General features: G+C 49.1%; 2 protein-coding genes across 5 annotated transcripts; both read right to left on the reverse strand.

The window, feature by feature from the left end:
- Positions 1–1,148: 1,148 nt before the first annotated feature.
- ENKD1 (enkurin domain containing 1) lies at positions 1,149–13,039 on the reverse strand. 2 transcript variants are annotated; one of them, XM_088172039.1, is made up of 8 exons: positions 12,950–13,039; positions 8,568–8,679; positions 8,076–8,300; positions 6,799–6,971; positions 4,591–4,752; positions 3,353–3,522; positions 2,369–2,505; positions 1,149–1,907 (listed from the first exon to the last, which is right to left on the reverse strand). In XM_088172039.1, the coding sequence occupies exons 2-8, from the start codon at positions 8,650–8,652 to the stop codon at positions 1,747–1,749; spliced, it is 1,113 nt and encodes a 370-aa protein (XP_088028165.1). In that variant the 5' UTR covers positions 8,653–8,679; positions 12,950–13,039; the 3' UTR covers positions 1,149–1,746. The 2 variants fall into 2 exon arrangements, with proteins under 2 accessions (XP_088028165.1, XP_014744538.1); XM_014889052.2 differs by lacking the exon at positions 12,950–13,039 and adding an exon at positions 10,219–10,330.
- A 1,084-nt stretch (positions 13,040–14,123) lies between these two features.
- Positions 14,124–26,522, reverse strand: GFOD2 (Gfo/Idh/MocA-like oxidoreductase domain containing 2). Of its 3 annotated transcripts, none has more exons than XM_088172042.1 (4): positions 26,420–26,496; positions 25,850–26,001; positions 21,046–21,393; positions 14,124–16,399 (listed from the first exon to the last, which is right to left on the reverse strand). In XM_088172042.1, the coding sequence occupies exons 3-4, from the start codon at positions 21,302–21,304 to the stop codon at positions 15,501–15,503; spliced, it is 1,158 nt and encodes a 385-aa protein (XP_088028168.1). In that variant the 5' UTR covers positions 21,305–21,393; positions 25,850–26,001; positions 26,420–26,496; the 3' UTR covers positions 14,124–15,500. The 3 variants fall into 3 exon arrangements, with proteins under 3 accessions (XP_088028168.1, XP_088028167.1, XP_014744535.1); XM_088172041.1 differs by having other exon boundaries at positions 25,275–26,001; XM_014889049.2 differs by lacking the exon at positions 25,850–26,001 and having other exon boundaries at positions 26,420–26,522.
- Between the last annotated feature and the right edge of the window lie 203 nt (positions 26,523–26,725).

Consider the following 26,725-nt stretch of genomic DNA (forward strand, 5'->3'; position numbering starts at 1 on the left):
CCTTGCTGCTCTGCTGGGGCTCCCAGCACAATCAGTCCCTCTCCCAAAAGTGCCAAGCTGATGGAGGCACTCACTGCTGCCAAGGGCTTGTGGTGGCACTGGCAAGGAGGAAAGACCTGCAGTTCTCAGAGTCTGAAAAGCCCAGCTCTCCATTAAGAGCCTCAGGCCAGGGCAGGCACGGAGTGCAGCAGGGGCTGAGGACACTCATGGCACACAGCCAGGGCCCAGACAGACCAGAGAGCAGATCTGACAGCAGGGCTGGTTAGCCCAGGCTTGTTTTGGGCAGGGAGGTGCCCAGGGGCTGTGCCCATGGCCTCCAGTCATTCTCACCCAGCCGGCTCAGCCTGGCTGTGGGGTTTGCCCTGAGGTGGCCCCAGGGCCACATGGGGTGATTTTTCCAGTTGGCATCTCACCTCCTCCAGCCCCTGAGTGCCAAAATATTCCTCAGCCCTTGGCAGCAGCGTCAGCCCTGACATCCTAGGGCACTGCAGTGTGCCAGGTGATACAGGCAGGGCTAGAATACTCCACAATATCCCCCACCCCACAAAATCCTGCCCAGAATGGAGCAACCCCTGCAAAAAGGCAGCTCTTGAGGGATCCATGCACAGTATCCCCACCCTGTGAAGCAAAAGGAGATGGAACAATGGCACAAGCCGCAGGAAGGGAAAATTTGATGGGATTTCAGAGGAAAAAGTGTTTCCCTGAGGCTGGCACAGTCTGGAGACAGAGCCCAGCAAGGTGATGGGGACAACCCCATCCTTGGAGATTTTCCTAATTCAGCTGGATATGGCTCCAAGCTGTGGCACCAAGCCCTCCAGCTATCACTTACAGCTTAAAATTTTCTTTGCTTCATGCAACAAGATCCCTGCAAAGGTCTGCACACGTTCCTGCATGGCATCTGAAGGCAAGGTAGCAGTGAGCTCACCTACATGATAGCACCTTCCCAGCTCTGTCCTGCCAGCCTGTGGATGGAGATCGGGCAGGATTTTGCACATTCTCCAGTGCATGTCCCATCACCATGTCCCAGCACCCAGCCCTGTGAAAGCCAGGGTTCATCCCCTGCCTGCACTGTGCCAATGCTGATGATTTCTGCTGCCCACACCATTCCTCAGGCCCTGCTGGGCCCACTGGGAGCTGCACACACACTGTGAGATGGAAATGATGATTTATTGGAGTCTCTCCTGCCACACAGACAACAAAGGCTTCTCCAGACATCCAACCAGACCCTCCTGACAAAACAGCCCTTCCCTGGGCAGAACACGCTGAAGCTCTGTACCTCTTTCTTGTCCCCAAGCTGTCCCCTGAGCCCTCAGGTGCTCAGGATGAGCCATGACCATGGTCCTGCTCAGAGTGGTGAAAGAGGATGACAAGGAATACCACAGGCAGCACCACAAGAGATCTCCTACCAGTTTCTAGAAGTAGGAAAAGAGGGAAAGTAAGAGGTGATGCCACAGATCCAAAGCAGAGAGCTGCTCTGTGAAAAGTCACGCAGCAGAGACAACTGTTCTCCAGACCTGAGCAGGGCCTTAATTAAGGCATCTCCCTCCCTTTCCTGTGGACAAGATATAGCACTGAAAGGTGAGCAAGAGATGCCAGCTGCATATTGGATACTGTTATGGGCATTTGCATGGGCCCATGATCTGGAACTCGGCTTCCTCTCCTTCCTTCACAAAAAGTGATGTCCATTCCTGCCCAGCAACAAAGGATGTTCAGGCAGAGCAGCGCAGCACACCTGGTCCCACCAGCTCAGGAGTCCAACTTGATGAAGACTTTCGGCCTTGAGAAAATTTTGATTGCCTCATCTATCTGGGAGAGCTTCCTCTCAAGCTCTACTCGCCTCTTCTGCATCTTGAGGCTGTCTCCACGCATTGGCAGCAGAACCAGGTCCTTTATCAGCTGCTCCTGGCCTGTAAAAAGAGAAAACAAGAAGTTTTGTAAGTTGAGGAGCAAAGAAATCCATCCTTTTTCTAGTGCTATGATCATGAACACAACAGCAGCACTGGGAAAAGGACCTAGAATCCTTCAACTTAAAGCTCAGCTGGATGAGGACCTGAGGGACCGGCTCCAGCTTTGAGAACCAAGGATTGGACTAGAGACCTCTGAACGTCTCTTCCAACCAAAATCTTTCTAAGATTTTAGGAGCAATAGCAACCCTAACATCAGGTCCACTGGACAAGTCTGCTCCAGAGAGCCAGTCCTGTAAGCTGCAGGACGCTGATTGCTCTTTCCATGCACACAGCTCACACCCTGCCTACACATGCCTTAATCTCCGAGTGGTAGGAATCTATGTCCCTGTGTCTCTTCTCCCTTATCCTGTCTAGGGTTGTGTGTTTTTCTGAGCTGGAATCCCTGCTTCTTTTCCTCTTACTCTGTTTCAGACTGCTGAGGGTGTCCAGGCGCTGGCTCTCGGGCATCATGGTGTGGCCGGGTGGCGTGTCGGGGTCCGGCAGGTTTCGCAGCCGCTCCTCCATCTGCCTGCGCCACTGCTCCTTCCTCTCCACCAGGCTGCAGGCAAAGGAGAGCAGGTGTCAGCACATCTGGCACGAGGGGTGGCCCAGGGGCACAGGCACAGGCCAGGAATGTGCCATTCAAACCCTGCCAAGTTCTCTGTCACCGGCTGAGGACCCCTGTGCTGGCACACACCGTCATGGTGGGGGATACACCGTGTTTAAACCACACGTGTGGACCAGCAAATGTGCTCCACATGCAACAAAGGGCTGCTGGGAGAGATGCACTCAGGCCAACACGTGCTCCTGGGAGACAAGGGCTGCTGCTCCTCATTTCTGGCTCACTGAGTCCTAACCAAACCATCTGTGGGTCAGTGGCAGAATGAAGTCAGACAGAGCAGCTCATGGGGAGGGATGCTGGCAGAGGACAGCACAGCCAAAGGACTGGCACCACAGTCAGTCATAGGATCTGTTTCCTATGCAGAGCCCCAAAATGCACAGCACTAGCTGGATGTTCCTCAGAACCCAGGTCCAAGGCAGGATGAACACTTGTGAGGCAGAGTGAGCTCTCTGCCTCTCCAAAGCCAGAGCTTTTAATGCCAAAGCTACACCACATAGAACAAAGCTTACAAAGGGGCAGGAGCACATTTCTCAAGGTACACAGAGCTTCCCCATATCAGCATCATTGTACAACAGCAAGCAAGGGAGGAGGAGAGAAAACTCCCTCTGAGCCCTGCGACACTGGGCATGGGACGCTGGTTAAGTCAATAAAGCAGGAGGGACAGCGTTCACACCCCAGGTCACTGCTGCACTCTGTGAGTGCACCTCTGTGCCCAGCCCATCTCTCTAGGCAGAACCTGGGGGGTGCAATTGAGGTCTCATGGAGCACAGGGGGGCACACATACTACTGGGGGACGTGGCCCTTTTGCTTGGTGTTGTATTCCTCCTGCTCCCGGTGCTTCTGCTCCATCAGCTCAGCCAGCGCCTGCAGGGACTGGGAGCGGCGCAGCGGGGCTCGCTTGGCAGTGCAGGCGTTGTGCCTGATGAAGTCAACGCTCCTGCCCTCCACCTGCATCTGGAAGAAGAGAGAGCAGGGCATCAAGGGCAGGCTGGGCACCTGCATGCAGCCAGCTGACACTGTTCACATGAGGAAAAAAGCAAAAATGCAGCACACAAGATACTGAATTGTATGACAGCAGGACAGGCATAGCCCATCTCAGTGTGCAGCCACAGACAGGCAAGAGTTATGGCCACGGTTTGGGAAGGAAGGCAACAAAAGCCAAGCCTAAACCTGGCCTCTTCAAGGTCCCCAAGATGAGAACATGCCTTAGAAAAAAACAGGCATGACATAGTCCCCATGGCTCCTACTGGTGCATTTTGAGGGCAGAGGAAAAACAGGTTGGGCGCTCACCAGGCCAGGAAATGCAACAGAATCCCTGGCAAAGCAGGAACTTTGCTGATCCTTGGGGCACTTCCCCACTGACAGCACCTCCACCACAGCTCCTCTGCTGGACAAAACAGTGGAGAAGGTGGCTGTGTTTGCATTTAAGATTTCCCTGGTCTTCCTCCTTTGAAGATCACGTCCTGTTTAATTAAGTCATTCATGGCATTTAGAAGCCAACAAACTGACAATCTCACACTTGCCAAGGGAAAAGGACATGAGTCATGGAGCTGTTTAGGACCTCCCAAATAGACTACTTGAAAGGATTAACTTCTAATGTTGATTTAACTCTCCTTACTAAAATGTACACTCATTTCCCAAATTTTTATCTAACATTCAGAAGCCTCAGTTCCTTTGATTACAGTGGGAACAGCCTCCAAACCCCCAAGACCTCCTGCAAAACCCTTGGAAGAGCAGATTTGAGATTGCTGGCATGAGGAGGTGGAATTTTCACTGGGAACTTCATGATCTCCTTAACTATGAGTGAGGATGAAGCTAGAATTATCAGTCCCTGATTATCTATCTCACCACCCCAGTGATTAGGACCCTGTTTCTTCCCTTCAGCCAGGAACAGTATTTACAGATCTCCCACTCATGCAGCACATCTGACCCAACAGTTTAGAAGACATGAAGAGTTCAAAGCAGGAGCAACGGATCAGTGCCAGAAATCCCTGGGATGCATGCAGTTACTGTGTAACTCACCTTGTTTTCAGCACCCTGTGCCTCTGGAGCCTCTATGTCTGCTCCTGCTTTTGCTCTGGCAGGCCTTGGGGACAGTGGTCTGCATGGCTTGATCCCAGAGCCACAGCGAGAATATGCCCTCAGGAAATTCACAGCCTCGGGATTTGTAGGTGGGGAGGTCTCCTGGGAAAGACAAGAAAAGATCCACCACTGGAGGGAAGCTGGAGGAAAGAAAAACCCTCTCAACCAAGTTTGGGTGGTCAACCACCAGCTCAGCCACAGGTTTGCAGCAGGCACACGACAGCACACACCTTCTGCTATGGCCTGGCAGAAGTTCTTGGGGGAGCTTGGCTGGTAGTCAGCCAGCAAAGGCCAACAAACAGCAACAGATCCAGGCCTGGACACTGAATGAATTGCTAAGAAACAGGGGGGGAACTCTGCAGAAACACATTTGGATCAAGCAGGTAGGCACGAAGCTGCCTGCCGAGGTGCTGTTCTCAGGTGCTGCTCTGCTCAGCACCTCATATCTGTGGTTGCATCACTAGAAAGAAAAAGGAGCAGAGAGTGAAGGAGTCTGGTGGAATTGCATCTGAGAGGCATCTTCAAAGGCTGTGGCACAAGGTGACAAGACTTGATGTCTAGCAGTTAGTCCGGGCCTATCTCAGACAGTTTTGCTGCAAACCAACCCTGAAAACTGAAAGTTGACGCTGTGGCAAGTGGGTGACCTTACGAAAAATGCAGCTGGGGCACTGCTCTGCCCTTGGGAGTGATGGGAACTGCACAGGGCCACCCCCAGATCTTTACAAATGCCCAAGGTCTCAGCTGAACTGCAGCTCCCTGGGGAAGAGTCCTCCTTGCCTGGCCCGTTCAGCTGGGCAGAGCTGCAGACTGATGGTGGAACTGGACAGCCACATTGGTGGGTTTGGTGTGAGGAGCAGGGTATGGGATGCCCTCAGCACTGCCCAGATTGTTCATGCTCCAAAGATGATCAACAGGAGATCTGGATCTCTCTGGTAAGTTAATCAGAATTGCCTTTTCCTAGCACAGTTGACTCGAAGTTCATTGAGTCTGTGACCTCAGGAGCACAGAGCACAGCTTGCCCATCTCCCTCCATGGGAGCACTGGGACTGCCAGAACCCTTTCCAAAACAACTGCTAGAGTTAACAGCCTCGGGGACAGATGACAGAGAAAAAACTCTGCATTAGTCATCAAGATCCAGCAGAATCAACTGAAACTCTGAGCAGCAGTAGCAGCTCCACAGAAGATGGAGATCCTTCACAGGGAACACCTCAGCTCCAGGAGAGCCACGGCAACAGTTAAAGCATCATGAGTCAGTGCCAGGGCCTCTCTGGAGGAATACACAGAGCACAAGTAACACACCACGCAGAAACTGCCTGCGCAGAGACCACCCCCTTTCCCCAAAACAAAGGAAGAAATGAGCTCAATCTTCCTCTAACCAAGAGGATTTGTCAAACAAGAGCGTAGGCTTGTGTTCTTGAAGCACTCGTGGGTTTGCTCCCATGTGTGGAAGGGTCACAGATATCAAAGAGGTTGGTGACACACCAGGAAGAAGGGACACAGCAGCTGGAACCACTGGCTTGGGAATCATCTTCCCAATTTTTGCAGTTCTTATCAATACACGTCATTTTAGCATCAAAAGCTGGCCACAGATGAAAGGGAAGCAATGCAGAAATGAGGAAGAACTTAAAGGCTCCAACTCAGCACCCTCACAGGCTGTGCTGACCCATGAGGCCTCAACCTTGACTGCCTGGAGATGTCTGTGTGCCCCCCCTGAGCAGTGGTTATGCACCAGGACAATCACTTGGGGAATAAGGTGTGCATACACACTGCCCACTGTGTATCCACAGGGTGGGAATAGCTGGACTGAGGCTCAATGCAGCCTGCAGATCTGCCTCTGAGAACCATGATCCACGGGGTGAAACACCACAGCCTTTAGCACAAACCCCAGAGAAGTGCTGCCCCAAACATGGGGAAGCTGAAAAGCAAGATGGGAGCATCCCTTGGCAGAAAATATGGCTATGAGGGGGAAGCAGGGCAGGGATTATTGCAGCACACCCACTGCCACATCTGCCCATTGTGCTGAAGCACTGAGATGCTGCCAGATCCTGCAGGCTCCAGGATTCCCCTGTCTCCATCATCCCACCCCCACTCATGGCTGAGCCACACCCCAAGCCTGGAGAGCTCAAGTGCTCCTCCAGAGATACCAACCTGCAGTTTGGCCTTCACCTTGGACTCCACATTTTCATATTTTTGGGATTTCCACAGAGCTTTCACAGGTTTGGGCTGGCTGCGCTCCTGGGCTCGCTCCTTCTCCTTGCACTTCTTCTGAATCTCCTTTATCCGCCTCACATTTTCCTTCTCGTAGTCCTTGGCCTCTTTTCCTGCTCAGCAAGGGGAGACACACCTTCACCTCCCAGACACTGCCACAGGATGCAGGCTCTCAGAGTGCTGGCACCAGAGCCACAGATCCCTTCCCAAGCTGGTCCAACAGCCCACAGAACCAGCAAGTTCTTCCCTCTCCTGCAGACTAGACCATCTCTGCATCCTGCCCCTGTTAGATGCACACTCCCAGACTGACTCTTCTGCCACAGGATCCCACCGTGCCCAGATGAGCATCAGAACAGGTCTGTGCACACTGCTGCTGTTCACAGACTCCCTTTTTCTCCACTTGTCCCAGTATGGACTATGCCAGACAAGCCATGCCAGCATCCTCTCAAGAGCAAGATCAATTCCCAGTTCAGCTCACATGGTGTTTCTGAAGTAGAGAGGGCTGCAGAGCCCTGAACTTTCACTGTTCCTGGTTTCAGGGTCAGCCATTGTCCCACTTTCAAGTGGACACAACCAAGATTACAGATTAGGGGTTTGTTTTGTTTAGCTTTTGAATCAAAAATTAACCTTCCTCGGGCCCCCCAGGAGAGGGAATATCTCAGCTGACATAACCAGATGCTCATCCTTCCCCCCCTGTATGGGCACAGCAGTTGTGGCATCTACCACACTGGCACCAGCTCAGGGCAATGCCAGCACATGAAATAAATTAAAATGACACACAGGGCTCAGCCTTATCTCCTTCCTGGACCTCTGAGTGTCTTCTGGGTGACATCCCTGCCCTGGAGAAGGGAACATTTTTTGCAAAGATGTTCTCACATCCACATACACAGACACTCTTCCCAAATCCTGCCTGGCTTCACCAGCTAGGAACTCACCATGTTAAACATCCTCAATACATCGAAGTTTTGTTTGATTCATATAGAAGTTTGACTACAAAGAAACTCATTTTTTTGCACCTTTTCTCCAGTCCCTCTTCCTATTCTAAACCTGAGACAGGAGCCAAAACATCACTGGTGACTCCACAGCCAGGCCAAAGCTGCAGATGGGGTGACCAGCACTGCTCAGGCAGCAGATCCTGGGAATCCACCCCAAATCCCTGATGTTTCATCCTTTGCCACAAAGGCAGCTGAGGCCAGCAGTGATCTGGCTGTACTTACTCTTAACTGGCACCCCCTCATCAAGGGAGATCCCGTCAAGCTGCAGTAAGAGGCTGAGTGTCCCTTTCTGTCCCCTCTCCAGGAATTCCTTTCCGCTGGGGCGAATGTGAGGGGCTGGCTGAGCCTGGCGGGCACTGCCCAAAGCAGAGTAGGGGTTGGGAACTGGGTCCAGGGGGCCACAGGTTAAATACAGCTTCTGAGCATTTCCTTCCAGCCTCCCTCGAGCTGCAGAGAAAGAAAAAGAACCTTGTCAGGAAATGATCTTACCTCAGTTTTCTGCTGAGGTAACAAACAATGTCAAGGTCCCCTCTTCACCTCTACCTTATGCTTTCCCATCTTTCAAACAGCTGTACAAACCACTTTAGGATCACCATCAGAACCACCCTCATCAGTGTGAACAGAGACTCTCCAGGACACCAAGGGATAAAGACATCAAGCTGTGTCATGGCAAAGCACAAACCCCCAAACCTGTAACAAGCATCAAGGACTCACCTGAGGAGGGGCGTTTGTAATACTCTGGAAAGAGCGTTGGGTCTGGAGGAATGGGTCCAGAAATCCTGGATGGCCCTTCACACATCCTGCCACACGTTGAAGCCAACCACCACTGAGAACAGAAATGAACAGAGCTCACTGAGCCACTGAAAACCGACATTTTATATATATATATATATATATATATATATATATTTACACACACATATGTATAGGGCAATTTCTTACTTTCATTTGACACCTCACCCCCAGCTCCAGAGATGTCCTGCAGTTAACAACCACCCCAAACTGGACTTCATGCAGCTGAAACAAGGAGTCCAACAGCACTGTCTCTATTGTGGCTCTAACCAGTGTTTTTACCAGTGCTGAAAATGTCCACAGTTGCTGTAATATTGGTACCTTCGGTACAAAAAATCCTTCCGGGCTTTGATCTCCCATATGGGAACATCTAATGCAGAAACAGAAGTGAACAGGAAACACGAGGTAGCTGGCCATCATCTGACAGGTTTCAGGCTGAGATTTGAATTATCCTGCACCCTGAGTTCCCTCTAAAAGGCCCATGTGGTTCAAACACAGTTTGTCCAGAGGAAGCTGAAGCTCCTGCCCCACATGGCCATATCCTCCCTGAGAACACATCTGTGCTGTCACCACCCCTGAGCAGGCTGGGGCTGACCCCCAGAAGGACAAACACTTCACAAAAAGACAAAACATTTCACTCCAGGACCATGTGGGGCAGAGACTGGATTTCTGGGGAAGAGCCCAGATGATTCCTCAGGTCTTGGAGAGAACAGAGTTACCTGCTTAGAGGAACACGTTTTTCATTTCTGAAGTACTTTTCAAAGCAGCACAGACCCACAAATCCCTGCCCTCCCCACACGAGTCCCTGTTGCTTCTCTTCTTTCCATGACAGAAGCACAGACCCTTCCACCAGGGAGGGACAGGAGAGCCAGCATCAATTTCCCTGCGCTGTTCATCAAGATCTCCTGGATAGCATTTTTATACCTACAACAAACCCACTCAGAACATGAGTCTGCAGGATGCCACAGCAGCACGCACAGACTGCTGCTGAGCTCTCAGCAGATGCCACAGGAGCCTCATCAGAGTCACACCACGACTTTGACAGGCGCCAGGGCAGCCTGGCTGGAGTCACTGCTGTAAGAGCTGGGACTACAACCTGCACTCCCTGACTCCTGAGGCAGTAATTTAAACATTTCTGAGACACCTCAACGGGAAGAACCCCTTCCAGGATCCTTGGCATGCCAGCACTGACGGGACGCAGCATCTGCAGTTTAATTTATAAACCAATAAACGATCAGCGCAAGGCTGAGTGAGTCTGAGTCACAGCAACTAATGCACTGCAGTCTTCCTTGCTAAATCACCCCTGTTGACATGAGACCCATTAGCAGAATGCTGTTATTCATCTCCTGGACACAACAGCAGAGGCAATGCAAGCAGTGCTGACTGCTGCACACCAGCATGCATGTGCAGCCTGCAGCCAGCTGCTCTGGAAAAGCTATTTCTGAAAAGCAGGCACAGACTCTCAGCCAGAGATAAAAGGATGCTGGCTTGGTATTATTTAATCTCCTCAATAATGGATCCAACTAAGCCAGAACAGCCTTTCTTATCCTAGAGAAAAAAAAAAAGCATTCACCATGAGATCACTCCAGAACAGCTACTGGCTTTGAAATGCACATCTGGTCTTGATCTGAACTCGAGTCCCAACCCAGTGATTTACATGCAAAACGACAGGTTGAAATCAAGACCTGTAACAGAGCAGACAATTACTGTGGGGGATTGAAGGAGGAAAGGCAAGTTGATGGGAGGCGGGGGATGGAAGGCTCATTTTATACCTTCACATCCCAACTGCACCCTGCCCTGCTGCAGGGAATTTGCAAATGACACCCACTCCCTGATTTGCAAGTCACATCACCTCTGGCTTGGGATCTTGCAAGATCAGACAACCTCATTACAATAGGGAGCACCTTGCCCATGCAGGGACTCGGGGGACACAGCCCCCAGCCGCAGTGTCCCAGCCCTGGGAAGCAGCTGCCAAGCCTCAGTCAGCAACCACTGGCACAGACTTCCCAAGCTGTGCTCTGCTTCTGCTGACCTTGGGCCTATTTGGGGGACACAAGTGAGGGACCCTCATGGCTCTCTCCTGCCAAGAGGGCCTGTTTGACCTCTGCTGTCATTCCCAGCTGCTTCATTTCTCGGGACAGCTTTGCAGCACCAACAGTCCTGTGCTGAGCCAGTTCCATTCACTGCCCCTGCATCAAACAAGTCACTTCTTTCACTCGGTTTGTTTTCTGCCTTTTGTCCAAAAGGAACACGACTTTTACATGCACAGGGGATCAGAGAACCACTGGAGCAAGCACCAGGGAAATACAGCAGGAGCCATACTTATGAACACAGAGGAGAGGGATGAAGGAACAGGATCAGCCCTCCTGGGCAGCGACCTGATCACTGCCTGCACCCCGGAAAGCATCTGCTTTACCACCACATCAGAAACCTAAACTAAGCAGTACCCGACCTGCTGCCACCAGACACACACCATTTAAGCATTCACAGCCTGTGAGATGCAGGCACACTCTGCACAACCAGTTGAATAAATCCAGACAAGCAGATATATATGTGCCACTCCTCTCTGTTCCTCCCCCCCTCTGCCAGCCTTTGGACTTCCTAGGGAAGAGTCACAGCTCCCAGCACCCTGCACAGCTACAGCAGGCACAGAGCAGTTACTGGAGTAACCCAACAATTTCAACACTGCTCATTCAGCCCAGTGTGCTGCTCCCTTCTCCACCAGAACCACGGCTTTATGCTGGCCTAGGAGCCAAGCAATGCAGGCTCCAGCACTCTCTCTCCCAGTGTCTGCAAGTTTAATAAACATTAACTCGACTCTATGCCCTTTGCTGCAGCTGACCAAGTGGTAAAAATGCTACTTATTCCCCTGGTAAATCAAGCCCTTTCAGAGCCTGTAAGAACCACAGCTTCCTTTTGTGGCTTGGTTTTGGCACTGTAGTTAAGGTAACTGTAAAACATGGGAACAGACAAGCCTCAGGCAGGTGCATTTCACAGCCTTGAACCCTCGGCATCTGACTTTGAAGCATTTCCTCTTCTTCACAGATGACATTTTCACTGTGCCTGGGTCCCTGGCCAGGAAGCTGCTACCACACACAGAGCTGATGCCAGCCCAGCTTCTTGCCTTCATGAGCCAATCTCTGCAAAAAGCATGGGAAAAAACATCCCACGGTTGTGATAAGCTGTGATAAGCAGAGCAAGTCATCTGCAGCAAATCAAAGGGCTAATCTCAGTGCAGCTGGTCTTGCATGTTTGATTCCTTCCTCAACAGTTTTAGCTGAATTGGAAAGTCACATCAGGATAACTTCCATGCCCGAGGGATGCACCAAAACAGCACCAATGGATCTGTGACCATTCCCACTGAACAAATGAGGTTTGGGACCAGAGGTCAGTGTGCTGTGAACCTAACCAGTGGTTTTTGCCCCTGCCTAAGCCTTCTCCTTGCTGACTACTATGGGAGAGATTAATATTCTCATTTTAATACTATTCTCCATGTGGGTTTCCCCAGTTCTTCCCCACCCGCGAGTCTCAAAGACTCATTTTTCTTTTTGTCTCTCTGAAAACAGAGGGGCAGGTACAGCCAGGTGCAATTCTGGCATTTACATTTCTGGGAGCTGGTGTCTCCCAGCAGTTCTTTAGTAATAAAGCCAGCTTGGACAGTCTGCCCAGGGAGTCAGACGCATTTCCTGCAGCAGCCGCGGCAGGAGCTGATCGAGCGCCGTGCTCGGCACTGGAAGATGGGCAGAGACTGATGTGGCTGTAACAGAGCTGCAGCCCAGTCCTCTCTGCAGGGCAAGGACAGATGACGACACGGAGGCCCCACCTCAACGCGTGGGATCCCTCTGGGATGCAATTCCCGTGCTGAGATTGGAGCTTGTGGGGCAGCCTCCAACTCCGGCGGCCGGGCTGGCCCGGGAGATCAACACCAGCCCAGCCCGGGAACACGTGCTGAGAGCCGGCACCGCGCTGAGCGACAGCGGGCACCGCCAGGGGACCGGACACCGCTGGGGGACCGGACACCGCCGGGGGAACCGAGCACCGCCGGGGGACCGGACATTGTCCGGAGAACCGGCGGAACCGAGCACCGCCGGGGGAACCAGACATCCCCGCGGGACCTTCCTGGCTCCCTCCGCGCGGGGCTCAGGGCTCGGGAGGCGCTGCCAGCAGCGCGGTACCGGGGCCCGCAGCCTCCCCCCGCGGGCGCTGCCCCTGGCCCGGGCCCGGCGTTTCCCGGCCCGGTTCCCCGCCGTCCCCGCCGCCGAGCCCCGGGCCTGTGCCTGTGCGGCTGCCCCAAGAGAACTCACCGAGGGAGGCCGCGGAGAAGCGCTCCCGGCCGGGCCGGGCTGGGCTGGGCCCGCCCGCCGGCAGCCGAGGCCCCGGCCCGGCCCCGGCGCTCCCCGGCAACCGCCGCTTCCGCCGGCATGGGCGGGCCCGGACCCAGCGCCCCGCCGGCACTGCCCGGGCTGCGGCAGCACACGGGGGACAGCGAGCCCCCGGCCGGCCCCGGTCCTTAATGCACAACATCTGCATTAAACGCAGAGGGATGGCACGGGGAAATCCAGGTTTCGCGGCTGGAATGTGCCTCGTCCAAAGGGGCGCTCCTGGGGTCGCCATCCCCCTCTGCCTGTGCCCACGAGAGGCCCCTTTCACCTCTCCGCGCAATTCTCCGATCATCTCTTTCTCACCCAGGAGTCTTGGCATTCTCCCTCCCTTCACGGGGATCATCGGGAGATGTTTTGTGCTTCCTTCTTCTAGAGAAGGAGCTGCACTTTAGATTTTTTTCTGCCCATTACAAACCTAGTGACAAAGGCACAAAGGAAGGTTCTCCATTCCAGAATGACACCTTCAAAACCAGACCCCAAACTGGCATGAAAACAGTCAGGGCTTTTCTATCCGAATGAAGGTAGTGATTGCAAGGTGAGCTCAGGACACATTACCTCATCGATTTTACATAGCACACACACTCCATATCATTAGATGCTTACACCTATGGCAGGATCATTGAATACAAATCCTGGCCCTGCACAGGACAACCCTAAAAATCCCACCCTGTGCCTCCCAGAGCTTTGTCCAAATTCTCCTTGAACCCTGGCAAGCTTGGGACCAAAACCACTTTCCTGGGGAGACTATTCTAATATCCAATCTAATCCTGCACTTCCTTCATACCTCACAGAGATGAGATGGCACACAGCACAAGAGCAGCCGAGTTCCTAACCCTTTAAAACAGCACAGCAGTAGACTTGTTTCAGTCAGAATCTGGAAAGTAAATATCCAAAGGTAAATACCTAATTTACACACCAAGCAAAGAAAGTGGTCCCATCAACACTGCAGCGATTTTGTTTCTTTCTTGGTGTCTTCTGGTAACTTCTACAATAAGTTCTTTTATCACCAGATACTGAGTCCCATCTCTGAGTCTCCTGTTCACTTTTATTAAGATGGTTTTAGCTTTACCAAATCAAACACACGCACACAGCTGCATAGAGAATTCCCTCAACAAACACAACCTTTTATTTCTGTAGAAAACATGATACTTTTCAGGAAGGTCCAGCTTATGAAACAGCAGCGTGCATGTTAATATACATAAATACACAGGGTTACAATTTAATGGGAAATACATTTTAAAAAAAGCTTTCAAGTACACAAAACAAATGTAGTAAAATTAGACTATCCTTTCCACATACCTGCCTCAGAGAGAAACATTCCTCAAAAGGAATGAACTTCCACCCCATCATCTGCCAACAAATCTCTCCACTGGACACCAGCTGCAGGAGAGTGTGAAGATGAGCTGGACCAGAGGGTTAATAGCGAGTGTTTGAGATCAAGAGCACATTTACCCATGGCAGTTCAGTCCCTGTTCTCTCAGCTATCAGGATGTGTGTAGTGTGACAGTTAGCCAGCCAGCACATTAAGATTGCTGCGAGAGGTAGGAAATACCTCCTTCCTTCCACTTTCAGGTCCCTGAAAGGTTCATGCTGTACAACTTTGTTCCGACGCTGTGGCAATCCCGTGACCCTGGGAGGCATTTATTTATTAACAGTCACAGAAATGAGAACGTGGCCCCACAGGCACGGCACTGGTGCTGCCAGGCAGTAAACACAACTGACATAAGCACAGAGCTTATGGAAAAACAGCTGCTGGATGCAGACAGCCTCTTGAGTAGAAGAAATAGTGTCTACAGATATGGAAGAATAGCTCAATGCATCACAGACTTCCCGAAGATTTTCCTGCCAAACATCAACAACAGAGAATTATAGTATCATTTAAATAAAACATCCGTTTGAATGAATTTGAAAGACATTTACCACACACAGGAAGCCAAAAGGCTGATCCTTATGTTATTAATTTTAATCCATTCCTTCTACTTTTTGTCCTATAGGAGTTTAGAGACCTGTTACATCACTAAACTCTTTCCTAAAAGTTTACAAACTGAGGATTGAAACATAAATCGGTCTCCAAGAGAGAAGAAAAAGGCATCTGAACAACAGATACTCCCTGATCTTGCTCCACATGCTCTCATGGTTAAATCAGCAACCTGTGCAAGAGGGGTTGTGTCCCATTTCCAAGCCATGCAATGGCAGAGATCCCATAATTCACTTCAGCTACTGCAAGTGCAAAGGGCAATTCAAGTTTTCCTACCAGTTTCCAAGACAAAAATTAAATGTTTGCAAAAAACAGAAACATTTAAAACTCTTTAAACAATTTAAACCAGAACTGTTCCTATCAGAACACATTTTACATGTTTTAAAAAACCAAGAAACTCACGCTATTAAATAAGAATCTACATATCTTAAAAACTGGGTTTTTTTACATTACAGCCAGAAGTGTTAATTGTCCTATTTTCCAAGGCAGGAATGTTCATAAGTTATTTCTTTGAAGTGCCTCACAGAGGTTTTGGTTGGCATCTGGTTCCTCAGTCATCACCTCCACAGTCTCCCACTCACCTGACCTACTCGATTTCTTGATGGCCTCTACCACACTCTGCATGTACAGCCCATCTTCAAAAGAGGCTGCCATGGACACAGGTTTATGATCCCATGTCCGACGGTCCTCCTGGTCTTGGAAAGACTGCCGCAGAGCTTGCACCATGTACACCATTCCCTTCAGGTAAAGCAGCGGGATGTCCTTGAACCCCTTATCCAAAAGGCCCTTGTTGACAGGCAGAGAGTCTGTAAACAGTAGTTCTTCCTGGAGAGCAGTGTTCTTCTGCCCGTACAAGTCTGTGCCACGAGCTATGAGGCGACCAGCAGACCCCACAATCATGACCTCATGGATGAATGATCCGGGCATGTTGAAGTTGAGAGTCACAGTGCAACAGACGCCGTCACCCATGAGCATCTGGAAAACGCAGAAGTCATCGCTGGTGACGTGGCGGATCCCGCTGATGGCCGTGTTCTGCTTCACAAAAGTCTTGAGCAGACCGTGGACCTTCTCAGCCCTCCTGCTGGTGAGGTGAGTCAGGAGGTCGATGATGTAGGTGCCCATGGTGTGCAGCCCGCCCCCTCCCATGAGCTCGTCACAGATCCAGTTGTACTTGTGGCTGAGCAGGCTGCCCCCGTAGACGCGCACGTCGCAGATGATGACGTTGCCCACGTAGTGCTCCTCTATCAGCTGCTTCATCTTCACAAAGGCGGGCAGGAAACGCAGGACGTTGCCAACGATGCTCATCAGCTTGGGGTAATACCTGGCAGCTGTGACCATCCTGAAGGCATCCACAGAGGTAGCAGCTTTCTCACACAGCACGTTCTTCCCTATTCCTGCAACAAATGAAAAAAAAATGCAATATTTAGCACACATGAGCAAAACATGCTCAGATGCCTCAAAGGTTGTCAAGAAGTGGTGTTTTTAAGAGTTGCTGAAATTTCTAAGGTAAAGGTCTGGGAACTAAAGTAGGAATGCCAAGTGCAGCAAGACTCAGTGTTGTTCCCAAGATGCTCCAGTTGCAGAGCTGACAAATTCTCACAGAGGGAGGCTCCAAATAAAAAGAGCATTTTTACATCATGAAAGAAAAATGTCCAAATGGCATCACATGGCATCAAAACAAGACACAATATGAGTGCTACAGTTAAAACATTATTTGAATATATTTGAATATAGCCAGAAGAGGAAAAAAAGCCAGGTACTCTACAGAGAAGAGGTGGGGAAAGGAAAGATTTGATTTTCACTTTGTATTTCACCATCACTATACCATTTTATTTTTAAAATTAATTAATATAAATAGGACATACCATTTACTTAAATATAAAAATGTATATATATAAAAGACATACATACAGATTCTGTGTACAGAGCACAAGAATCTGAAATAATGTTTTGGTAAATGGACTGTTTTAAAACACCTCTTCCTAATTAGAAAGCGAATAATTTTGGTCTGCACATAGAGCCTGTTTGTACAATCAGACAAAAGGTGACTGAGTTACATGGACAAGAGCTGCACCCCCAAGCTGACCCACTGCACTGTTATTGCTACTGATGCACTTTACATCATGCTCAGCCTAAATCAATGGAGGCAGTCAATAATCCTCTTTTTCCCCCTAACTTTAAATCAGAAATAAAGCAATACAAAAGAGCATGACAGTACAAGTTTTAACCAACTATTACATTTGGAGCTTTTCTGGTATTCCCCTTCTCGTGGCAGGGCTTTACTTTTACTGTTTTTTCCTGTTTTACATCTGTTCTCATCAAATACTTATCTAAACATTTTTCAGTGTAATAATAATGTTATTCCTAACATGGTTATTACAGACACTAACTGGGCATGCCAGACCTGAAGGTCAGTCCTGGCACACCACAGTTTCTGCCCAAGAATTGCAGGAATCACTGCAAACGGTGGTGGGCACCTCTCTGAGAGCTCCTCCTTAGCCAGGAGCAGACTGTGCTCCCTGCTCAGAACAGCTTTTAGCTGAGTCCCAGTGAGAAGGTACCAGCACAGGAACCTCAATCGGTGTCTGGCACGCGAGGGGAAGGCAGATCCTGCTCTCCGTGCTCCCCCTCCCGGCTGCACCCAGCCAGCCCTCCAGGAGCCCTCCGAGCAGGCCAGGGGCCAGCAAGCTCCTGTGACACAGGAGCCCGGGGACAGCTACAGGAGACCCAGAATCTCTGCTTCTAACAGACACAAGTGAAATCCAGGCAGAAAATAAGAAGACTACAAGTGAAAAATCCCCTGTATTGATACGAGCCTACAGCAGCTTTAATGAACAAAGGGTCAGGTCAAACTCCCAGTGTACACCCTGGCTGTCCATTGGTAATCTCCCATTTCAGGGACCATTTCTGACTCCCCTGTCCCCAGTCCTACTGCTAAGGCAAGGCACAACACTAATTTCAATATTTTTCAGCTAGCTGAAGCACCTGGGCAAGCATCTAGAGTTGATTCAGTCCAGTTATCTACTTTGTTTCAATGGTGGTTGTCTCCAGGCAGGTTAAAGCACCACCAGAAAAAGCAAAGGGATGCTCACAGCATGCTGAGCAGATCTGCCTCCTCAGAGCTTGCAGAAAACCACGCTGACTCTTGCTCCATGCACACCCTGGTAGAGCTCTGCAGCCAGTGCTCTGCTGGTGCTGCTCCCCTGCCTGCCCAGGCCTGGTCCCTGCAGGGGGACTGAGAGCAGAGACGGCTGAGCCTGGGCACAGCCCCAGCACGCTGGGCAGTTCCTCACACCGGGCTGTCCCTGCCCTGCTGACCAGCCCCGCCCTCGCTCAGTGCTGTGCCTGTTGTGGCAGCCCAGGCCAGGCCACTTGAGCAGCTAAAACTGGCTGATGCCTTTTTTTGGGATGGCAGCCAGTGCAGAGCACTGACACAGGCCACTGTGTGCTGCCAAGTGCCAGGATGGAGACCTGGGAACACACAACAGCTCTGGGATAATCCTGCTGTTGCCTTCAGTGGAACATCCCTCCAGCTGTCCCCAAGCTCACAGAGATGGCCATGAAGCAAGGACAAGGGCCAAGTCAGAGATGGCTACAAGGTCCCTTACCAACGTCATGGCCATGCCTTTTGTTTTCCAAGGCAGTGCAGCTTAAATCCCTGGGATTGTTACTATTGTTTTGGTAATGAATAACCTCAACTTTGTACCATATTGTTTTCCTAAACCACAGCTGCAAAATTTTCAGTTGAGGCCCTCACCAGCCAGGAGATGAGAGCATGGATGGGTGCATTTAACTGTGGGACATGAACCACAACACAGACATTTGGTGAAATGTATTTAGCTCCTCTGAGATCAAAAGAAGCATAAATTTAAAGAGAGCTTCTTGCTTTACCTGGTGTGGAGATAAACTACAAGATTACACTGATTTTCATGTGAACTATCCCCTGGGCTTTGATCCGTTCTGTCTGGTTCATGAACTCAAACCAGTGTCACTGCTTTGTCCCCAGGCTTGTTCATGGATGCCTGTCAGCAAGAAACTTAGGCAAGGAAAGTGCACCACCTAGAAAAACTGGGTTTTTTTCTCTTCTTTACCAGGCACAAAAATGGAAGCACAATTTTTAAAAAAAGTAGAAAAATGTGCAAAAATAAGTGATAAAAGTGTCACCACTTTAAAACAAACAAACCAAGCCCAACATAACATGCAAGACCATTATTACTGCACCACTTCTGACATTTCCTAAAGCCCAGTCTCCTGACAACTAAACACCAATCTGTTATAAACAATTCCCAGCTGATAATTCTCTGATTATAACCATCACTGTATTAATCTCAACTTCCAAAGAAAATGTTGTTGCCATCTTTGGCCCTGACATGGTTCTGTGCTCCTTCAGAACATTCAAGCACAGGAAACCACCCTACACTGGCTGTAGATAAATCATGATATACTGGGCAGTAGGCCTACAAGTACCACTGCAATGAACCTGGAAAGCTGAAAGGCAAGGTCAGCATCACATTGGTCTGAGATGTCTGCATCAGTTTGCAGATCAGAACACCTGAGGACAGAGGAAGTAATTGTTACCCTTTCCTGCTACATCTATCTATTTCCCTGGTTTTTTCAGCCTTCCACTTCCTAAACTTGCATTCAAGCATACATATAACCTCTACTCCTGCACCAGCTTTACCTCTCTTTCCTCCTCTGGATAATGCTATCTTATGGGTTCCCAGCCTTCAATGAAGGAATCTCAATCCCTTTTCGTTAATAATTCACCAGAGAAGGTTCAATACTCTCCTTTTTAGCCCACTTGATCATCAAGAGCCACAAGACCTAGGGAAATGCATATTACCTAACAAGTGCTTTAAAGAGCTTTTAGCATATTTGAAGAGATAAATTCTAACTTACAGTTCAAATAATTAAAAATCAGAGTACCTTAAATTCAAAGGACAATACTCTAACGAGGTAAACAAACAAATCTAACAATGTAAAAAAGAAAAGGGAAAAAAAAGCCTGAAATCTCTCTTTGTATATCTAAGTGGCATTGCAAATGTTTGTGCAGGGACTTATTTACTTCCAAAATAAATTACTATAGAGAAAAGAGGCACAACAAACAACCCTTGCTCACATGGTCTGAGATTACCTGTCCTAAAATTAACTTGTGTATCTCCTGTAAACACAGTAAAAATATCACCCTTGTTATTTACAGAATTACACGCAAACTGACACCCACGCTGCACTACAGGAGGGGACATTAACACTACAAAGTCACACACTGGGGAATTAACAAATGTCAGGATGCCTGGGCAGTTGGCTCCCATCTCCCTGCCCAACCAGTCTGGGGTGTCATCCCTTCTTTCTGATCTAGCTGGATTCCTCCTGCTGTCCCCAGCATCTGCCCTCCTGAGTCAAGGAGAAGGATTCTTCTACCTGGGACCACATCAGCCTTCTATGGACATGCATGTGCCAAGAGGGGTCTCCAGGTAGTGGCCAGGATCACAGCTAGAACAGCATTTCTTAGCTGCTAATTCACAAGATTCTACTGAGTGCACACAAATATTTTTTCAAAGACTTTCAACTTTCAAGTTTGATTTTACGTGTGGGGAAAGCATAAAGCAGAGCTGAATAATCTTCCCCTTCCAGGTAAATCTCAGTTTCCTAGTACAGAACATGGGAAAATCTAAAATGAATTAAACAACTGAAGTTGTTTTGTTTGTTTCTGTTGCTCTGGGTTTTTTTAATGGGAATATAGCCATTTACCCTCTCATTAATATCCCTGATACAGCTGATTTTTATTACAAACTCCCTACCATAACTTCAGTCTGAACTGAGTAAGATATTTTAGTAAGATATTTAATTGGTTCAAGCAGAGCTATAAGCAATTATTAACAGTATTTAAAAAAACAAAAAAAACCAGGTAATCTTTCTCACAAATGCCACACTGCATTTGCCTGTTGGTGCAACCAGAACTATGGTGGGGTAACAGCTTCAAATTTCCATCTGCCAACAAGCTACAGATTTTTGATCCAACTCAAGGATAAGAAGGTACCTAGAGCCTTCACAGCAATTTGCCGAGTTAGTGGTGGAGGGATGTTGATGCAAACCAAATCCACATCCTGATGCAGCAAGACATCATCAGTCCGGCTCGTGTAGAAGGAGATGTTCATTTCCTCTGCCAGCTGTTTGGCTTCCTCTTCAGTCTTCCCCCAGAGAGCTTCAATGGAGAAGCCTTCTGCCCTCAGCAGGGGTACCAGGACCCGGGCAGCACTACCAGTTCCAAACACACCCACTCCAGGGAGCATTTTCATTCTTCATTCATTCATTCAAGCATCAGGGTCTACATACAGGCCTTCAATAAAATACTCGGCTCCTCAGCTTGATGTTCCATCCACAGTTCCTAAAATGTGAAAAGTTACAAGTCATTATGAGGAAAAGACACATTGTGGTATCAAACACACCTATCCTGAATTCTACCTTTTGTCCTTTGTATGGCTTTCAACATTCTCAAACATCCTAATGACAAAAACCAAAATCCTCAAAAGGTGCAGTCTATAGAGATACAGTATTAAGGGACAAGTCTAACAAACCTATTGCAGAAGAATGGTAAGAAAGCAGCTTGACAGAATCATCTCCTCAGCTTCAAAACTCAGCACATGGGGACAGAAACACACACAAGAATGCAGGATAAACCAGACACAGGGAAGCACGAACTGGGAGTGACAGGAAGCACCAAGAGGACAGGACACAGAGTCTGTCACACTGGCAGTAAAAGCAGTGCTGCTCTATTTGTGATGATGTAAGTCCCTAAATGAGATAAAGGTTTTTGAGATGAGGCAATATCTTTTATTAGACCTATTGAAGTAGCCAGAAATAATAGACATGCTTTGGGACACATAAATCTTTCTTCCAAATTAAATACACAAACTGAAAACAACTACTTGGACCTTAACAATTTTATGGCAAATAGATAAGTCAGTCTAGAGAAGATTTAGAAAATATGTCCTGTGGGGAAAGCCTAGATTCAGTGAGCTTGTTTTGCCTGGGGAGAAGAAGCCCAAAAGGAGGGAGAATGCCAGTATTTAAATACCCAGAAAGCTGCTTTTTGAAAAAAAGAAAAAGGGTGCTCCTCTGTTTCCACTGTCAGTAGTTAAAAGCTTCACTTAGGACAGTTAAAAGTATCTCCTTCTGCCAATGCCACTTAATCTCGAGGCATGCAGGGCTTGCACAGAATTATTATATTCCCTACACACAAGCATTTGTCAAGTCACACTCATTTTGTTCTTCCAAATATTTCCTGGTAAATCATTTCTTCGATCCCTACCTGCCAGTCTGTCTTAGCACAGCTGCTGCCTACAGCTGGCCAAACTGCCTTTAGCACTTGCTTTAGCACCAACTTCAAGGAGAGATGTCAGAAGTCTCCTCAATCTCTGACACCACAGAAAGCTTCAATCCAGCTTTTGTTCTGTGCCTTTATGAATTCTCATCTACTACACCCACTTGACCTTTTTTGATTTTTTTTTTTTTTTTGAGAAAAAAACATGATGAATTCAGTTTTCGTTAGAAGCTTACAATGAGAAAGCAAAGACCACATTTGAAAAGAGAACTGGTACCAGCACCAGATCAACACCTTTGGAAAAGACACCTTTAAGCAACAGAACTGTCTCAGAAACAGTGTTACTCATGTCCCCATGCCAAGATACATTCAGTTACAACACATGAAAGCAAACCCTGACACAGCACAGGGCAGTGAAGTGAAACTACTCCCAGTGCAAGTGCTTTGTTTGCAATCAGCATCTCATTAGTCTGGGGGTGCCTACACTGCCCAGCATGTGTTATAAAACTGAACTCTGACTGAATTCCTAGGTATTTCTGTATAGACACGAAACTAGAAAACAGAAATGCTTGAGAATATTTGTCTTGCAAAATGCACAAATATTTACAGGTGCTATAAAACAGCTTATGAAATATTTACTTAATTCAGTATGTTTTTTCTTATTCTGTGTGATGCAGCATTTGAAGTGATACTGTCACTGTCATTCTTTATAAGGATGAACAAAGTTCACTGACAAACTCTTTTTTATCCAACATTTAGCAGGACACTTAAATAAGGCAGTGACAAAGATCAAAAGGATCTTGAAAATATTTACTAGTCTACATAAAAGGGTGGGATCCTGGGATACTGGAAAGAAGGATGGCTTCTACCCGGGCTTGTTTGATACAAATCACACAAACAAAACAAACAAAAAACCAAACCAAACCAAACAAACAAAAAACACAAAACCAAAACAAAATCACCCTTGCAACTGGATGGAGGCATACCTATTGAAGCCCCCACAAATCTGTTTAGCAGTTTATGGTCTAGAAGAATTATAAATTCTTACAGCAGAAAGAACATCATCTGAAGGGACACAAAGTGAGGTGGAACAGAGACCAGGTGAGTGTCTGCCTTCTTGCACCAAATCACACAGATGTGTCTCACTTACACAACACCACGTTTAGAAAAGGCTGAATTAATTGAAAATGCTCTAGGAGAACACCACAGTATGTGCAACAGGAGAGTCCTGCTACTCAGATAAGCTGATTTCTGTAACAATCATGCAGTTTAAGTGTTACCCTTTCATGTTTTCCAACCAACTGCCTTTTAAAAATAATCTCAAGTCAGGTGGAATTAGTCTTAAACTCATCCCAAAACATAGCATGTTTCTACATTGGTATCACTAGGAGCTCTTGGCACAAACCTACAAAATCTAGTGATTAGCTACCATGCATCAGCTCCTGATGCTGCAAGAACTTCAGGTCACCAGCTCACCACTAGTACTACCACAAAGCAAGAAGTGGCCAACCCAGCCTCAGCAATGACTTCCAGCAGGGCAGCCCCAGCTCTCTGGGTATGGGGACACAGCTTGCACAGTAAAAGGGCTGGAAACCCCAAACTTTGCAGCCACAAGGCTCTGCAGAGTGGCCCTGAGCAGAGGACAAGCTTCTCCTCCCTCTCCTGAGAGACACCTGCAGCCTCCTCTTCCCCCACCAGACTTTGACCACCCGGGAAGTCCTGGTTTGGCAGGCACAGCAGGATGGATGTGCATGATGAAGGGCAGCAAAAAGATAATCCTTACGAAAACCACAGAGCACATGGAGCACGAGCAGAAGTGAGCAGATGCTCAAAGACCTGTAATGGGAGCTTTCAGAACGGGGCACATGGGGGTACTGCAGCCTTCACACACACACTGCAGATACACTGCAGGGCTGGCAGGAGAGGGACTCCAGCCCAGGCCACCCTGAGGAAACAGCCTAAACCCTCTATGTCAGAAAAAGGCCACTGCTGAGGAGAAGAAGCTGTAATTAAGAGTTTAGGAAGAAGGAACGGGGATCTCAGAAGAACAGCACTGTGCAGCCACAGAAGTCCCCAGAGCACCATCATCTGGAGCTCTGTGTGCACATCTGGTACTTTTCCTCTAAGCAGGGGGCGAGCAGGACTGGAAGTCCTGCAGAGGTGATCAAAAGCACCAAAATCTTCTGAAAAGGAAGACCTATGTAAGGAAAGATTCCTCAGCTGGGAGGAGACATCACAGGCAATAAAATCAAGAGTGGCTTAGGATGGAGAAAACCGCAATTTTCACTGTCCTTCACCATATAAGAGCACATCAAATGGAGCTCAGAGAAGGCTGGATCAAAACAATCTGAAGAAGGTGGTTCCTTGCAGCAGACTGCTTTAAGTTGTGAAGTGCCCTTGCCATGAGACAGTGCAGACATTTGTCATTTACAGGGAGTGAAAAGAGAGACTCTTGTCTATCCACTGAGGCTCACTGAATGCACAGAAGTCACATCTAGCATGGAACTGAAAACTAGAGAAAACTGGTTTCGGCAGAGCATGGGAACAATTCTGAGAAAGAAATGTCTGAAACTGGTACCAACACCAGCTTAGAATTAGGTATAATTTCTACATATTTATTTTAGAATCCACCAAGCCTCAAACCTTCAAACAAGCCTAAGCAAATTAGTTACAAAAATTAAAATCATAGCACATCAACCTCTCCAGTAGTCAAACATTGGAATGAACACTTTAATGAGAACCCTCCCCCGGAAAACCCAAAAGGCAGAGCTTTTAAGGGCAACTGAAACCATACTGTAACGGATGTCTTGCATGTCAGGAGATAAAAATCAATCTCTTTTTGACAGAGAAGAAATAATCAATTCTGCAACATCATTCTGACTTAAATTTTCAAACAGAAGCACTTAAAAGCTCTGCCATTCCTTTTTTTGGTGGCCACAAAACACCTTCATTTTTGCTGAATTTCATAGTGAGTTTGAAGTCTCATCCTGGTCATAGAAAGGAGTTTTTTGACTCTTTTGGTACACATAGCAAGAAGTTGGTCACCCAGTGCAATGAAAAACCTGATAGCTCCTACAGGATCCCATTCAATTCCACATTGAAGCAGTCTGGGAGCTCCAAAGGCAGAAATCTCCAAAACTAAATAGGACAGTCAAGGCTCACAGGGCTCAGAAACTTCTGTGGACCATTACAGATGGCCAGGTAGTGAAAGGTAGTGAAAGAATAGCAGCCCATATTCAGAAGGGTGCTGGCCAGGGTAGCACTGGCTCTGCATAAAGACAAAGCTTTTCACATGTTTCCAACTTATCTTAAAAAGTTCCATTTGGGTTCCAAGAAAGAGGAGGCACATGGTGGAGGAGCACACCAGCAAGCACATCTGCCCTCTGAGGCTCTGTATGAAATGGTTCACGTGTAGATGTCAAAACTGACGTGCTTTCTTTACTAAATGTGCTTTTGATTCAGGGCCAGCGGGCTGTGCGATAACCCACGAGTCCACAGCCTCAAGGAACTCCCACCACACCTCGAGACAAGCCCAGCACAGCGTTCTGTCCTTCCTGCTCTGGATGCACAGCAGCAGAGGCCCCGTTCCAGGCACAACACTTCCCACAGGTGCCGCCCGAGGTCGAAGGTGGCAATGAGGACCGTGCCGGAGCCAACAGCAGCTGGAAAATCCTGGAAATCAAACCGGACTTCATGCACAGCTCATGGCACGGCCATGGCAGTCCCGGGGATGTCTCTGGCATGGCCCACGATGCTCTGTGCTGCCCGGAGTGCGGGGCTTGGGCAGCTGCTCTTCGTGTGCGGGCTCCTCACAGGGCTGGATGGGACAGAGCTCACCTGACCTCGCCTCACCTCTGGAACAGGGCAGGGCTCACCTCGCCTCACCTCACCAGACCTCCCCCCTTCAGGGGTCTGGACGGGACAGGCCCCACCTCACCCCACCGGCCCACACGGAGCTGGTACCCCCGGCCCCTTCCCAGCCGCTCCCGGCCCCGCGCCCTCTGGCAGGACCGCGCCCCGCTCGCCGCCCAGCGGCCCCGGGACAGCGGAGGAGCCCGGGGGGGGCTGGAGGGGTCCGAGCCGCCCTCACCTGTGCCCGGCCGGGCCACCGGGGTTGTCCCGCCTGGCGCATCCTCGGGCCGGGCGCGCTCCCGAGGCGGCCGCGCGCTCCCGGGGCGGCGCCCCAGCCCGGCCCGCGCATGCGCGACAGCCCGGCACCGTACCGCCCCTCCGCCGGGCAGCAGCCCCGAACATGGCGGCGCCTGGGGGGCTTCAGGCGCAGCGTGAGGGACGGCCAATCCCGCCGCCGGACACGGGCGGGGAGGCGGGGCTTACACTGACTGACAGAGACTGCAGCCAATGGGAGATCAGCATGGGGAAGCGTCATCCCCGCCAT

This window comes from Sturnus vulgaris, chromosome 12 (assembly GCF_052056855.1).
Source record: "Sturnus vulgaris isolate bStuVul1 chromosome 12, bStuVul1.hap1, whole genome shotgun sequence".
In the NCBI taxonomy this organism is placed as follows: Eukaryota; Metazoa; Chordata; class Aves; order Passeriformes; family Sturnidae; genus Sturnus; species Sturnus vulgaris.

What these genes read in the sequence shown, in the direction of transcription:
- GFOD2 (XM_014889049.2), bottom strand. Translation starts at nt 21,304, where the DNA reads ATGAAAATGCTCCCTGGAGTGGGTGTGTTTGGAACTGGTAGTGCTGCC. An exon ending in AATTGCTGTGAAGGCTCTAG is followed by an intron (nt 16,400 to 21,045) that starts GTACCTTCTTAT and finishes CATTTGTTGCAG; the next exon opens with GAATAGGGAAGAACGTGCTG.
- ENKD1 (XM_014889052.2), bottom strand. An exon ending in AAGGGCCACGTCCCCCAGTA is followed by an intron (nt 2,506 to 3,352) that starts GTATGTGTGCCC and finishes CTTTGCCTGCAG; the next exon opens with CCTGGTGGAGAGGAAGGAGC. An exon ending in CCTCAGCAGTCTGAAACAGA is followed by an intron (nt 1,908 to 2,368) that starts GTAAGAGGAAAA and finishes CTCTTTTTACAG; the next exon opens with GCCAGGAGCAGCTGATAAAG.